Source organism: Phytophthora ramorum, assembly GCF_020800215.1.
Source record: "Phytophthora ramorum isolate Pr-102 chromosome Unknown Phyram_PR-102_s0011, whole genome shotgun sequence".
NCBI lineage: Eukaryota > Oomycota > Peronosporomycetes > Peronosporales > Peronosporaceae > Phytophthora > Phytophthora ramorum.
Genome location: NW_027150657.1, coordinates 446,955 through 462,183, shown reverse-complemented (window position 1 = coordinate 462,183; position 15,229 = coordinate 446,955). Strand labels below are relative to the sequence as shown.

The following is a 15,229-nucleotide window of genomic DNA, read 5'->3' as shown; positions in this document are numbered from 1 at the left end:
CACATGCAGATTTCAAATTGACAGCCAACCACGAGCAGCTCCTCCTCTTTAGACGGCCCGCTCTTTCAGCCACTTCGCCAGGGTTTCACGGTCACGGCAATACGCGGCGCTCTTGAGACGCACTCCTTCCAGAGCCACCTCGAGGCGGCGCTTGTACCCTGAAGTGTCCTTGCTCACCATAAAGGCTTCCACTTCCACTGCGCTGGCCTCGCTTTGGAAACGAGACACGACGGCGCACACAATGAACCCCAACGTCATCGCCGAGTACTTCTTCGACAAGAAGTCCCACTTGTCTTGCACGTATTGCCACGCGACCTGTGCGCCAAGCTTATCGCTGGCCACGCTAGCAAAGGGGTAGTGGATATCTTGAGACCGAGCATTCTCCACGGCCCACTCCAAGACCTGGAGCTTCGCGGTAGCGCCCGAAACAGACCCCATGGCGCCAAGGCAATCGCTGCGCTCCTCGGCGAAGTCGCTCTTGTTGTGCAGCTCCTGCAAGAGCTTTGCGTTCGACGCGTCTCCGTTCGTGACCTCGATATCGAAGATGGCGCCACGCAAGTCGCCCGAAAGCGCCGATGAATCGCCTCCGGTATATGCGTGGAAGCGCTTCTTCGCCTCTATGAGCACGTCTTCGTCGTTAGCGAGGCCCAAACGATAGATCACAGTCTTGCGGAATTCTCCCTCGTCAGCGTCACCTTGCTTTGATGAGTCAGCGTCCCAGCCCAGTCGCGTCATTACATGCGCAAACAGCGTGCGGATGTATCGCTGGAACTCTGGGTAGAACGGCTCGTCGCGGAACAGGTTTGAGTAGTATCCCATGTTGCGAGAGATCTCCTTCCAGCACAACGAGGCGGATTCGTCCACATACGAGTTGGTGAAGTCCAGAGCAACAGGCAGTTCCAACACGCCACCGCGAGCAAATGTGAAGACGGAGTTCAGGAGGCTAACACGGTCCGGAACGCCAAGAAGCTGCTCCTTAACAGGGGTTTCGAGGCGCTTCCAAAGAGCAGGGCGAATAGTTGACGAGATAGAAGCTGGCCTGGTTTGGGTTGAGCTTGATCCAGCCCTTGGGCTCTGCCGGCACCTGGATCTGTTTATTGATTTCATCGCCGGCTGCTAGTGGTGTCGTGAGTTTCGTCGAGTTCTTCAGCGACGCCGTCTTGGCGTCCCAAATTCCAATACGCTTAATTGTTTTCGGGTCATCCGACGTACAAAATGCCAGTGGCACATCCCACAGCGTGTTATCGCCGTGTTCAGGCTTGCGTCCGAGAAGAAACGCTCCTGAACGAGCACACACTTGCCATCGGCTTCTTGCTTCACAGTCACCAAGGGGAACCCCACCTGCTTGGTCCAAGTGTCAGCCATATCCTTCAATTTCTGGCCCGATGCCTTTTCCAGCGCCTCCCACAAATCCTCAGTCACTGTGTTCTTGTAGCTGAAGTTGATAAGGTAGTCGTGTACGCCGCGGTAGAAGACGTCTTGGCCAAGATACTCCGACAGCATGCGCACGATACTCGAGCCCTTGTGGTACGAAATGGCATCGAAAATCTCATCCGCCTCTTGCGGGTGGTTCACCACCACTCGATCGGTGCGAAGATAGCATGGCGTCCTTCACGAAAGCAGACCCAAGCATGATGTCCTGCACGAAAGTCTCCCAGAGCTTCCACTCCGGGAAAATGTGGTGCGCCGCGTCGAACTCCATGAACTGTGCAAACCCTTCGTTGAGCCACAGACCCGTCCACCAGTCCATCGTCACGAGGTTGCCAAACCACTGGTGCGAAAGCTCGTGGCAGACAGTGCGTGCCGCATCCGCCTTACTCGTGACTGCTGAGTTTCTCATCCACCAGCAAGTACGTCTCCGTGTACGTCACAAGTCCCCAGTTCTCCATCGCGCCCAGGAAATCCGGGATCGCGACCATATCTAGTTTCTTCAACGGGTAGGGAATGCCGAAGCGCTCGGTAAAGAATGACAACGCCTTGGTCGCCACATTCAGCGCAAAGCGCCCGCGGGCGCTCTGTCCGGGTGCCGTGTACACGTTCACGACCACTCCCTCCTCGGTCAGGTCCGAGATCATGTCGAATTCCCCCACCACCATCGCCACCAGGTACGTCGACATGACAGGGGACTCGGCAAACTTCCAGAGCTTCTCCATCGTCCCGCCAACGTCTGCGCGCGTGTTCTCCCGGATGTGCGCGTTCTTCCTAGGCCGCACGAGCGTCTCCACCACGTGCGCGTTCGAGAGCGCCACAAGATCCACGTCCGTGACCATGGACAGTTCGAACGTGGCCTTCAACGCCGGTTCGTCCCAGCAGACGAAGGCTCGACGCGCGTCGCAGGCTTCAAACTGCGTGACGGCGAGCACGCGCTTCTCGCGCTGGTTCTCGTACTCAGTGCGGTAGAAGCCGCGCAGCTGGTCGTTCAGGAAGCCGTGGAATGCAGTGAGAGCGTCACAGTGGTGCCTGCAGCCAATGGCTCTGCAAAGTGGAACGAGATCGAGTCGTCCTTGACCTGGTACTGGATCTGCTGGGCTTGTTGCGTCTTCCAGGAGGACGCAGCGTCCTCCACCACCACGTCAAACACGTACAGCTCCACTGCATGGCAGGTGATGACGCTCGTGGGCTCCTCTACGCGCAAGACAACACGCTCCGAGCCTTCAAAGCGGAAGTTGAGCAGGTCGATGAGCTCGTAGTGCACGTGATACTGGGCGCACGGACACGGGAGAAGCGTGAGACGAAGCGCAAGACACAGATTTAGCAAGTGGTGGGCAGGGGGTCACCTTCTGGGGCACGACGCACGTCGGCAGACGCTTGAACACCTCGGGCTCGGCCATGGGCGCAGGAATGATGGTCAAGTGCCCAAAAGACGGTGGATCGGATTATGGAGGCGTCAGGGCGGAGTACCCATTTTGTATCAAAATGATTGCGCATTATGTCGACGAATGGGTTGCGTAGATGACGCTGCAGATCAGATTCATCACTCAAGATCGCACATTGACAACTAGCCTCATACACACTCCTGCAAATCTGCGATGTCCTGCCATCACAGTGGTGCCCTTCTCAGCTAGAGATTGACGAGACAGCGAATCTTTTCCGATCGGCTCAGCCTCGGCTTTCCATTTTTCAGCCTTGACACGCGATTCATTCATCTTGGCGTCACACTCGCGCTTCTGCTGCCCGCTTCCAAGACGCGCTGAGTGGTTTTCTTCTCGTAGTCCAGCTTACACTCCTGCAATTGTCGCTGAAAGTCAGGGGCGTGATGAGATCGATGCACTGCAGGCTTGGGACTCAGTCTCAAGCCCGTTATCGATCCAAAGTGGGCACAACTCCAGGACTCGTACGTGGAACTCTTAAGCATGCAGTTCAAGACACGTGTGCCTTGAATCGATTCACCCAGCGATTTGTGCACCAATTCATGCTTTTCTGCTGAAGTCTGAGCGCGCTTGGTGGACACACTTCACCACTTACCGCTTCGTGGTGTCGCTTGTGTCCCACCGGCGGCAACTCGTGTTCTTCAGCTCAGTTGTCATCACTGGCATCTTCATCGTCGGGGCTGGAACTTGTCGACTTGTCCAAAAACTTAAATTCTTGGGAACTGGCGGTAAGTCGCAGTAGCTTGGGCATATACCTTTTCTTTCGCACGCATCGCTCCTGGACGACACCCTCCTCTATGAGCGTGAACAGGATCTGCTGGTCCTCCTCGCACACGTCGTCGAAGTGAGCCAGAACGGCGTCGTGCACGCGCGTGATCGCGCGACTGATACGCTCACTGGCAGGCGGCAGCGCAGACGTCGGGTCCTTCTTGTACTCGCGGAACAGCAACTGGGCCTCCACGCGCGCCAAAGCTCGCAGCTTGTCAACCACCTCCACAACGAGCTCGTCCTTGACGGCCAAGAACTCGTCCGTCTCCAGCAGCATGCTCGCCACGATCTCGTACGACGAGCAACCACACCGCACTTGTTGGCCGAGCTGTCCTTGACGATCACCACGCCGGCGTTGTCGAACAGCAGCTGACGCGCCTCGGGGTGATAAAGAGGTTGGCACCCTCCACAATGAGACCCGACGACGGCTTCCCGTCGGCGTCAATGTAGTCGCGCCAGTTGTTCTCGTTGATGGTGTTGGAACGACCGTCGGCGGGGATGAAGAGGTCGCTCTTCACACGGTTGTGCATCGAGTTACGCGCGCGCACACCCTCCTGAGTACTCATGTCATGCTTCACACCAGTGGATGCCACCTTCGAGCCGTCGAAGCTGGACAGCGGCAGCGACTCGTCCACCAGACGCAACAGCTCCGGCCTTGCACCACTGCGCTCCATCGCGTCTCATTCCCAGTGGAAAACCTACCACAGCCAGAAATTCCTTGACGATCGGGTAGTGCTGGTTCATTGCCGCTTCAATCAAACATTCCGCCTCGACGGCATCGATATTCGGTGCTAGCTCGTCACCAGTGGCAATGTCACCAAGTAGCAGCGACACCATGGGCTCGTGTCCGACGATCGACGCTGCGAGAAGAAGTTGTAGGCGCAAAGCTCTCGGAGACGCCTCGAAACTGTCAGCGATTCGGTCCAGCCACTCCGTTCGCTCCTCACCCGCGTCCTCAGCAACGCTCGTCGGTAGCTCAGAGGCAAGTAGTAGAAAGCTCCGTGCACGATCTTCTGCTGTGAATTTGTCCAAGTGTTTGAAAGCTCCTCGACTACTGCTCGGGGACTGTGAGACTCCAGTGCGTCGACTAGCCGGACCTTGCGGTCTCGAATGGCTTCGTACCTGTCGTCCCGGTAGAGTAGTCGAATGAGGTCCGGGTGGGTGTAGGCACTTGCACCCTCGAAAAGAGCCGCAACCTCTTCGTACGTCGGCGCGCAGAGCTGCGTGATCCACAGATCTTCGTTACCGGCGACAACGTAATAGTCGATGCGCTCGTGAATTCCCACGAAGCACTTGACCAGCTCCTCCGCCCGTGGCGGCAGCCTGACGTCGTTCATCACTCTATTGTGCTCTTGACCTCGTCACTCTTCGCTGACATATAGCCAGTAAACGAAATCTGCTCTCCGCTCTAAATAATGGCAAGCTTTGTAGTTTGAAAAGTGCGTAGCAATGAAGCGAGTGAGCTGGACGGGGCTCCAGTACGGCCACTCTAGCGTTCTCAGTGCGAGGTCACCTTCAACTGCACGAGCTCTCTCGTCTCTTGTCACCACTGCATGGTCGGCCAACGAGCCGGTGGTCGGTCAGGTGCTGTCCAGGGCTCTGTCGATGTAGCTCAACTGTAGGAGCTCGCGAACAGCGCCGCGTAGCAGTCCCATAACAACCTGACCCGCGGTCTGCTTGTCCTCGTTGGGAATGAACCCGACTGCCTCTTCGCAGGTATGCGGTTGAACAACGAGGCAAGTTCAACCAGATTCCTGTGTTAAAGCCGCTCGCTCACGACAGGTCCCTGCCGAACGAAAGCCGCAGGCAGTGCTTGCCAGGCACGCGCTGCGACGACTGCGGATCGGGTGGTGGTGGCGCGGCGTGCGTGCTGGTGCGCGGTTCTCCATCAGCACGGCACCTTGGCTCCCGTGACGCGGAAAGCGTAAGTGCAGCCATGTTGTATCGCTATATGCAGTCAAACCTCTTTATCCTGGAACTCTGCAGTATTTGATAACCTAATTCAAGTCATTTCATGATCATCATCCCTGTAGAAGCCGTTTTCCGGTGCGGATTTATAAAATTCGTTTTGGAAGCACTGAAAACAGAGACAGACCAAACGTCGCCAAGCGATTTCATTGGTCCGTTCGCCGTCGACGCATCCGCTTACGAAAACCAAGATCTCACCCTTAACCGCCCGGTGACGTCAGGTTGCAGTTGGATCCTCCGCCTCATTCGCCAACTCGCCGCCAAGCCAGCGCCTCTCTCCAATGCTGCACGTCTCCCAGTTCCGCGCGCTGCGCCGCTCTGCGCCTGCGCCGGTCCGCCTGCTGGCGCGCGCCCTGAGCAGCTCGGGCGTCTCTCAGGACGAGCTGCTGCGCGCGCTGGACAAGTTCCAGAAGGAGTCGGCAAGCAAGACGGTGCCGTGGTTCCTGGAGAACATGCCGCCCGCCTACTTCCGCTCCATCCACGAGGAGGACCGCGTGCAGCACCTGAACGCCATCACGGCGCTCGTGGGCGCCGAGCAGCCCGAGATCCTGCTGCGCTCGCCCGACGCGCGCGTCTTCTCGCACTTCCGCTCGGGCGCCAACTTCCCCGGCCGCCTGGCCAACGTGCTGGAGCAGTTGCCGCTCACGGTGGACGACGCCACGCTCGCACGCGTCAAGATCTTCACGGCGCTGGACGACTCCCTGGGGCTCGACATCTTCCGCTTCGGCCAGCAGGAGCCTTTCCTCAACAAGACGGAGGACGAGAAGATAGCGCGTGCCAGTATCCAGCGCTTCTGCGCCGACATCCAAGCGGGAAAGCACGCAGGCGATGCGTGCTACCCGCAGCCGGGCCCCCACTTCGAGCCGGAGGCTGTAGACACCTTCCTGACCCACAGCACCACCATGTACGTGCAGTTCAGCAACCCGCGCCGCCTCGCGTGGCAGATGCAGCTGTTCAGCAAGGTGCGCGGCACGGAAGGCGTGGCCGTGGACGTCGAGCACAAGTGGGAGACCCGCAGCGACGAGAACAAGCTGGCCAGTAGCGGCATCCCGCAGACCATGCTCACTATCGCGGCGCCCAATGTGATCCCCAAGAGTTTCATGCAGAAGGCAGCCACGTACCTCGGTCTGTGCAACCTCAACGTGGTGCGCGCCCACTTGGACGTGGTCCAGGACCCACAGAACAAGGGCCACGTCGCCATGATCCGCATCCTCGTGCAGCCCAGTGAGGAAGCGCTGAAGGAGAAGTTCCAGTTCGAGTGGTCCAAGATCTCGGGCAACCTCAAGTACCTCAAGTGGGTGGACGACCGTCCTGTGCACCTCACGCTGCAGCACCCGGACCTGGGCATCTCTCGCGCCGAGCTCATCTACGCCTACGGCAACATGCTGCACGGCGTCCTGGCGAAGAAAGACCCGTTTGCGTACTCGCTGACGCGCATCATGGAGACGCTGGAGCACGCCCAGCACCTGCCGCTGACCTCGCGCATTGCCGACTTCTTCCTGGACAAGTTCGACCCTAGCAACGACCGTCAGATGACGGATGCCGAGCAGGACGCCATCGTCGACGAGCTCAAGAAGGAGATCCGCCGCAATGTGGAACAGGAGGACGCCATCCTGCTGCTCAACAGCATGGCGGACGCTGTGCGTGGCACGCTGCGTACCAACAAGTTCATCCGCGACCGCTACGCGCTGTCGCTGCGCATGGACCCGAAGGTCATGGGCTACGGCACGGTGGGCAAGGACACGCCGTACGGTGTTTTCTTCATCTACGGTCGTCGCTTCAAGGGCTTCCACGTGCGCTTCCGTGACATTGCTCGCGGTGGACTGCGTATGGTGTACCCCGGCTCGACGGATGCCCACGCGCTGGAGAGTGCCCGTCAGTACAACGAGGCGTACAACTTGGCCTTCGCCCAGCAGCTTAAGAACAAGGATATCCCGGAGGGCGGTTCCAAGGCTGTGGTGCTCTGCGACCCCATCGTGGGACCTATTGGTGACGTTGCCCCCCGCGACTTCATCCTGCGCAAGAGTGTCAAATCTTTCTCGGACGCGCTACTGGACCTGAACACCACGGACGTGGCCGTGAAGGCGAAGATTGTGGACTACTACGGCAAGGACGAGCTCATTTACCTGGGCCCGGACGAGAACATCATCCCAGAGGACATCGTCTGGATGACCAGCGGGCTGCGTACCGTGGCTACCCGATCCCGCGTGCCTTCATCAGCTCCAAGCCTGACGCCGGTTTCAACCACAAGGTGTACGGTGTCACAAGCGAAGGCGTGGCTGTCTTCGCTGATGTGGCTCTGCGTTCGCAGAACATTGACCCGAGCAAGCAGCCGTTCACGGTCAAGATCACCGGTGGAACTGATGGCGATGTTGCAGGCAACGTGATCAAGATCCTGCACCGCGAGTACGGTAACAACCTGCGAATCGTGGGCATTTGCGACGGCACAGGTGTGATCGAAGACCCACAGGGCCTGGACATGCCGGAGTGCTGCGTCTGGTGGACGAGTCGCTGCCGCTGTCCAGCTTCGACGGCTCGAAGGTGGCATCCACTGGTGTGAAGCATGACATGAGTACTCAGGGGGTGTGCGCGCGCGTAACTCGATGCACAACCGTGTGAAGAGCGACCTCTTCATCCCCGCCGGTGGTCGTCCCAACACCATCAACGAGAACAACTGGCGCGACTACATTGACGCCGACGGGAAGCCGTCGTCGGGTCTCATTGTGGAGGGTGCCAACCTTTTATCACCCCCGAGGCGCGTCAGCTGCTGTTCGACAACGCTGGCGTGGTGATCGTCAAGGACAGCTCGGCCAACAAGTGCGGTGTGGTGTGCTCGTCGTACGAGATCGTGGCGAGCATGCTGCTGGAGACGGACGAGTTCTTGGCCGTCAAGGACGAGCTCGTTGTGGAGGTGGTTGACAAGCTGCGAGCTTTGGCGCGCGTGGAGGCCCAGCTGCTGTTCCGCGAGTACAAGAAGGACCCGACGTCTGCGCTGCCGCCTGCCAGTGAGCGTATCAGTCGCGCGATCACGCGCGTGCACGACGCCGTTCTGGCTCACTTCGACGACGTGTGCGAGGAGGACCAGCAGATCCTGTTCACGCTCATAGAGGAGCATCTGCCGCCCAAGCTCCGGGAGTTGGCGCTCGACCGCGTGCAGCAGAACGTGCCGCTCGCGTACTTGCGCTCCATCGTGGCTTCGAGTCTGGCCAGCAAGATCGTGTACCGCGAGGGTCTGCAGTTCACGGAGGCGCTGCCGGACAGCAACCTGGGCAACATGGCCCTGCAGTACCTCAAGCAGGAGAAGAAGGTGCAGCGCCTCGTGCAAGACCTGCGCTCGTCGCAGTTGACCAACAAGGACGACATCGCCGACCTGCTTGTGCGCGGCGGCGTGCGCGCCGGACTCGACACGCCCAACTGAGGCAGCAAGTAAGGGAAGCGACCTCAGCTTTCAGGGGGAGTAATAGATGTATCATTCAAACCTATGTTTCAAAGCGATTGTCGGCAGTGCGGCCAATTCCGGCAATTTCGAGTGAAAATTTCCAGCAAATCTTGAGTTCGCGGGGACGGAGCAAGGAGGCTGTGTCGTGTTAAGGCGGATACAGAGCAGTTGATGGTGGTGTTGTCTTCCGAGATCGGTCTCGCGGATGATCAAACATGTGTATCTCTCCTTTGACCGACGAGGGCCAGCTCCAAGAGTCGAGGAAGCTGGCGACCAAGCAGTGCTGGTAAGAGTGAAGAGAGAGCGTGAAGACGACGTCACTCCCGATGTGACTTTGCCAGCTCTCCATTGAAGCTTCTGCAGAGCCCTGCGCATATTTCAAACTAAGTTTAGCAAGCAAGGCTATACCTTGCCATTATTTTGAGCGGAGAGCAGATTTCGCTCACTGATTGTGTGCGCAGCGAAGAGTGGCGAGGTCAAGAGCACAATAGAGTGATGAACGACGTCAGGCTGCCGCCACGAGCGGAGGAGCTGGTCAAGTGCTTTGTGGGAATTCACGAGCGCATCGACTATTACTTTGTCGCCGTTAACGAAGATCTGTGGATCACGCAGCTCTGCGCGCCGACGTACGAAGAGGTTGCGGCTCTTTTCGAGGGTGCAAGTGCCTACACCCACCCGGACCTCATTCGACTACTCTACCGGGACGACAGGTACGAAACCATTCGAGACCGCAAGGTCCGGCTAGTCGACGCACTGGAGTCTCACAGTCCCCGAGCAGTAGTTGAGGAGCTTTTCAAACACTTGAACAAATTCACAGCAGAAGATCGTGCACGGAGCTTTCTACTACTTGCCTCTGAGCTACCGACGAGCGTTGCTGAGGACGCGAGTGAGGAGCGAACGGAGTGGCTGGACCGAATCGCTGATAGTTTCGAGGCATCCCCGAGAGCTTTGCGCCTACAACTTCTTCTCGCAGCGTCGATCGTCGGACACGAGCCCATGGTGTCGCTGCTACTTGGTGACATTGCCGCTGGTGACGAGCTAGCACCGAATATTGATGCCGTTGAGGCGGAATGTTTGATTGAAGCGGCAATGAACCAGCACTACCCGATCGTCAAGGAATTTCTGGTTGGTGGCAGGTTTTCCACTGGGAATGAGACGCGCTGGAGCGCAGTGGTGCAAGCGCTGGAAGTTTCGTGTACGAATGGGTCTACCGATATCGCTGGCATTTTGCTGCCCCACTATCTATCGTACTACCCTGTAGTATCTGCTGGCGGTGCTCACCACCTTCGCCTCTTGCGTCTAGCACTTGCGAATTGGCATTTTGAGATCGTGGAGCTGCTGCTCGAGTGCGACCCACGAGGAACACTTTGCAACATGATGGGGATCATCGACGCTTTGCGCGCGGAAGTAGCACAAGGTTTTTCTGGTGCTGCATCGCGGTCAGAAGTGTTATCAATCGTTGTAGGAGAGGAACACGACGGTGTGGGCGATTTGGTGCGTTGGGATGCGGCTGCTTTAGCACGCGGCATTTCGTCGGAGAATACCACGCTGGTACGGTTTCTGGTGAACCATATAAGGCTTTGTCGAGAAGAACTGGAAGTAGCACTGGAAACAGCGCAAGCAATCGGGAACTTGGAAATGGTTGAGATCATCTCACCCCGGTTGCAGATGTCGGCAGATCCGTCCGAGGGTATAGATTCAGAGAACGAAGGAATGGTGGCATCGTCACCGTCGATAGACTCGGATTCACCAAACGCAGAGCCCGATGAATCGCAAGCAAATACCGATCAGCAGTCCGAGTCTGATGATAGCAATCAACTTGAGCTTGAGAAGAGAAGTACTGCCCGTTTTGATTCAAGCGATGGAGATAGCGACAACTCAGTCTCGGTAACAGATGCGTCGCCGCACATGATATGCCCTCGACCAACAGAGAGCCTGGAAGCGCTACGTACAGTCAGTTTAGAGGCGGTTGAACAAGCGATATCCTCGGCAAGATTGTTCGTGGTTCTGAAGAGGATAGATATTGCTAGCGACGATTTGGTACAAGTTTCGCTTGAGAACGTGGGTGAACCAGACTGTGATGATTCATTGACAGATCTGCAGCAGTTTGATACTACTTGCTCAGCCGAGAAGTTGTCGTGGCTGCGTCAGTATTCCAGAAAGACCGTCGACCAAATTCTTCGTGAAGGGAAACTGGCAGCTACCAAGCAAGGTGTGGAGGCTTCTATCGATGCATGCAATATCGATCAAACAGACGCTGAGGATCGAAGTCTACCGATGATGGCGGTGATGAATGAGAATGGCAGTGGTAGCGTAGTAATTGGTTGCGGCCAACCAACTGTGCAGGATGAAACACCACTAGCTGAGTCCATTCATGTTGAAGACTGTACTATCGATTGCAGGGCGCTGGGAATCTTGGATCAAAATGGAGAGGAGGAATGGAATCATGTAGGACCCGGCGAGATTGTCATTCCGGTCGGAATTGTGGATGAAAGTTTATCTGCTGGCGATGAAGCCGTATCCGCAGAGAGTGCCGAAACCCAAGCTATTGTACCAGAAACAAGCGGCATCGTCGACAGTGTTGTTGCTGACGCTGAAGGTGAAGATTTCAATTGCGAATGCGTTGTGTCCATATCCACCGAGATGGTTGAAAATCAATTTCCTGAATCTAGCGACTTTGTGGGGGATAACGAATGTGTTATCGCTGACGATGAACACTCCAAGGCTATTCTTTTCGATAATAACACTTCAGTGGAAAAGGCTAGCAAAGAGGATGATGCAAGCGAGCGACAAGTTTACGAAGCATTAACAGCTCTCATGACCCAGCTACCAACAGTGACTCCACCTAGCGATCCAGTAGACACTACCCAAAATGATGTAAAAGATGTAGGCGTTAACCAAGACGATGATGGATTGGCAGAGGCGGAGTCTCCAGCTGTAGCTGGCTATGAACATGTCGACGCTGGAACGCACAAGGCGCCTTGTTCGAAACCTCTTAGCATGTCGATTTGCACCTCGTTACCAAGTCCTACTCGAGCAACGATTATCTGCCCAGTGAAGTGGATCGAACATGCAATCAATCTTCCGGAGACTTCAGCGTGTGCTGAAAATTATTCTCCTCCATTGCGTGAAGGCGATCGCGTCCAAGTGCGCTATGAAGCGCGCTCTGCCTTGTTCACCGGTGTGATTATTTATTGTCACTCGAACGGTGCCTACGACATCGTTTACGAAGATGGCGAAGAAGAGAGCTGTGTCCCTCGCGAGTATATTCAGCTGGTAGAGCCTTTACAAATTGGATGTCACGAAGACTTGCAGAATGCGAACGAACAAATTGGGGACGCACAGACATTTCCCCAGGATGAACCGTTGGACGAGCCTCATTTGTCGAGCGAAAGCAGCCTCGGAAGCGCTTCAAGTGATGATACGTATCAACAACAAACTCACTTTGAGAACGATTCAGTGACGGCAACATGTAACTCACGAAATGGCGAAGAAAATCTACAAGAAAAAGGTGCCGATTTTGTCGATACCCAGTCAAGTTTGATGTGTTCAGGCAAAGTGGCTGACGCCGAGACACAATTGGTTGACGTCTTCGAGGTGGTAGTAGATTCTGACTCAGGATTATGTCTACCTCGACCGAATGAGGAGAATACTTTTGTTCAAAGCTGTCGAATGCTGAAAACTCGTTCACACAATGAGTGCGACAATGCTGTTCAAGGCGCTGCTGTCTCTTTGAACGATTTACGCCCCTCCCTCAAGGTGTCTGAAGACGAACACCCATCGCTACGACTACCACATAACCAGCCACCTGCAGATAGTGATCTCGTTGTCGAACACTTGCCCGAAATCCCGAGTATTCTCGTAATACCAAGTACAAAATCCCCAGCGAGTCGGAAAGATCGAGGCATCGAGGCTGGAGCCACTATTAGAGCACCGCACCGGAGATTGCGAGAAAGAGAATCATCAATCATTTCTCAACGTTTTCGTTGCAGGACAGCCGATGACGCTACTTCAGAGGAGCTGGCGGAGTGGAAGAACGTGGACCAGATTTTGAGCCGCAAGCGAAGGTTGTTTCAGTCACAGGTCGGGAGTATGGAGAGCACCAAGATACCGTGGGGTGAAGCTTTCGCCTCCATCCAATCTCTTAAACGATTCGCAACGCAGCACCCAGATATCCTCCGCGCACATATGTAAGTTTTGCTAAACGGATTCAGTGTATGCAACCATCTAATGCTCCAAACTCTCGACAACTTCAGAGAGACCCAATTACGCGAGCTGGATGGCCCTCTTTTGAGTCACAGCCCAAGGAAGTCCCGATCTCCAAGGTCAAGGAATACATCTGCACATTCTGGAGCTGGCCAGGCTCGAGATTCCTTACTTCTGATGAAGGACTTAGCTTTCCTTCTTCAGCAGCGTCTTGCTCCTTTCTTTGGTGGGTTCAGGTCGGAGCTTTGATCATTCAAGTGAAGAGGTCGACTAACGTTTGTTTGGTATGCAGATGCAATCGTTCCCGTGGTGATCCCGACGGTCTTCAGCGTCGACAAGCGGTTCCTGTGCGAGATTGCGACCGAAGTGCTCGACGCGATCATCTTGCACTGCAGCGGTCGAAAACTTGCGCTGCTCTTCCTTCAACTGGGCGAGACATACAGCAAATATGAGGACCTTCGTCTTTACAACTTGGTAAGTGGCTGTCTAGAAGCTACCGGACATGTACCACTAACAATGCTTATTATTTCTTGCTCTCACAAGACATCCGTCTACGTTGACAAATGTGTTCGCAACTGGAGTAAGTCTGAAGTGGCAAGTCTCGAGTCGTCCGAGTCGTCGACTGTGCTGCTCACATTGCTGGCCAAGTCGCTACTGTCGAAGTCGGCACCCGTGCGGATCTCAGCGCAAAAGAGTTTGAGGCATCTCCGCAATGAACTCGGGGTGGGTCTCGTTCCTTCTTTCGGATCTTTTTTGCATTGAGACCAACTTTTTGTGTACATTTGCTACAGAGTCGCAGGTTCGAGGACGTCGTACGTGCACATGTGCCACAAGACCTCGAAGCCCTTGTGCTGACGGAATGCCGAGATGCATCAACCGGGTCAACAAGGTCAAGTATCAGACGAGACGCAAGTAGACGGCGTGAAGCGGAGAAGAAGACAAACACGCGAAGTCCTACGATCGTACAGAGCGGTCCTAGCATCTTGCAGCGTATGCTTCTACAACGGCAGAACCGTGTGTTGCCAACACAGACTTGATAAGGAGTATTTTCAATTCTCTAGAATAGACGGGATGAAGCTGGTCATATTTTTGCCATCGTCAGGATACGTCCATGCTGGATACAATCTTCTTCAACCCAATTTTTGTTGAGAGTAGCAGAAGAATTGTCAGGATGCAATTCCTGAACGCGATGGAGGCAGACCTCGACGATTAGTTGCTGTTAGACGAGGGAAGTCATGACATCGCCAAATTGACACCGGAAGCCCACGACATGTAAGTTGTGAGCTTTGGATTGACCTTGTGAACTTTACAGCTGACATTGCAACTCTCTCCTTTGTGTTTTTGAACTTACAAGTGCTCTAGTGTCTTCAACACGCTCTCACACATCTCTGAAACACCGGTGCTTTTAAGTAAGTGCTGCAGCACCAGGTAGCAACTCGGACACGCACTCGTACTCCAAAACGTCGTCCGGCATGCACCCCCTGATGTCAATGATCTGCCGAAAGTTGCGCAACTTTGTACCAGGGCTGACGAGAATGCATATTAATCTGGTACAACTGGGAGAGAGAACAATGAGATGGATCATCGTACAAGCAATGCCAGATAAGGTGATGAAAGCCTTACCACATTGTGGCAATGTGAGTGTGTTAGTGTGGTTGAGTTCACGGGCGATACAGATTATAGCGATCGACTGGACGTTTAGGCAAGATGATTAATTACTACTGCAACGTTGCAACTCGTGGCCCAGCACCGGTTTAATGTAGTGCAGAATCTCAACCTAAGTTAGGGTGTTGTTATCACGACAAGCTGAACGTGAAGGTGCGCAGCATAGTTCGAACGTGCTCGAAGTTACTGAAAGGTGCTCAAACGATTCGCTTGACGCGAATGTGCCCCAGGGTGCGCAACTTCAGTCCAAAAGGGTGGGCGAAGTTGCTGAAGGTGCTCAAACACAAGTTACTTTAACGAGAGTCGGCTAACG

General features: G+C 55.4%; 5 protein-coding genes across 5 annotated transcripts; 2 read left to right on the top strand and 3 right to left on the bottom strand.

Moving 5' to 3' along the window:
• Positions 1-48: 48 nt before the first annotated feature.
• KRP23_10945 (Aminopeptidase M1-B) lies at positions 49-2,831 on the bottom strand (the record flags this gene model as incomplete). The annotated part of the gene is made up of 6 exons (XM_067881443.1): positions 49-996; positions 1,085-1,258; positions 1,342-1,609; positions 1,819-2,411; positions 2,510-2,701; positions 2,778-2,831. 6 exons carry the CDS (start codon positions 2,829-2,831, stop codon positions 49-51), a joined length of 2,229 nt encoding a protein of 742 aa, XP_067740753.1.
• Positions 2,832-3,516: 685 nt separating this feature from the next.
• On the bottom strand, positions 3,517-4,312 carry KRP23_10944 (putative NAD-specific glutamate dehydrogenase; the record flags this gene model as incomplete). The annotated part of the gene is made up of 2 exons (XM_067881442.1): positions 3,517-3,971; positions 4,042-4,312. The coding sequence occupies 2 exons, from the start codon at positions 4,310-4,312 to the stop codon at positions 3,517-3,519; spliced, it is 726 nt and encodes a 241-aa protein (XP_067740752.1).
• A 117-nt stretch (positions 4,313-4,429) lies between these two features.
• KRP23_10943 (uncharacterized protein) lies at positions 4,430-4,975 on the bottom strand (the record flags this gene model as incomplete). Its single annotated transcript, XM_067881441.1, has 1 exon — positions 4,430-4,975. One exon carries the CDS (start codon positions 4,973-4,975, stop codon positions 4,430-4,432), a length of 546 nt encoding a protein of 181 aa, XP_067740751.1.
• A 912-nt stretch (positions 4,976-5,887) lies between these two features.
• KRP23_10942 (NAD-specific glutamate dehydrogenase) lies at positions 5,888-9,024 on the top strand (the record flags this gene model as incomplete). The annotated part of the gene is made up of 4 exons (XM_067881440.1): positions 5,888-7,813; positions 7,918-8,056; positions 8,187-8,329; positions 8,407-9,024. The coding sequence occupies 4 exons, from the start codon at positions 5,888-5,890 to the stop codon at positions 9,022-9,024; spliced, it is 2,826 nt and encodes a 941-aa protein (XP_067740750.1).
• Positions 9,025-9,540: 516 nt separating this feature from the next.
• Positions 9,541-14,288, top strand: KRP23_10941 (uncharacterized protein; the record flags this gene model as incomplete). Its single annotated transcript, XM_067881439.1, has 4 exons — positions 9,541-12,556; positions 13,544-13,725; positions 13,795-13,974; positions 14,043-14,288. 4 exons carry the CDS (start codon positions 9,541-9,543, stop codon positions 14,286-14,288), a joined length of 3,624 nt encoding a protein of 1,207 aa, XP_067740749.1.
• Between the last annotated feature and the right edge of the window lie 941 nt (positions 14,289-15,229).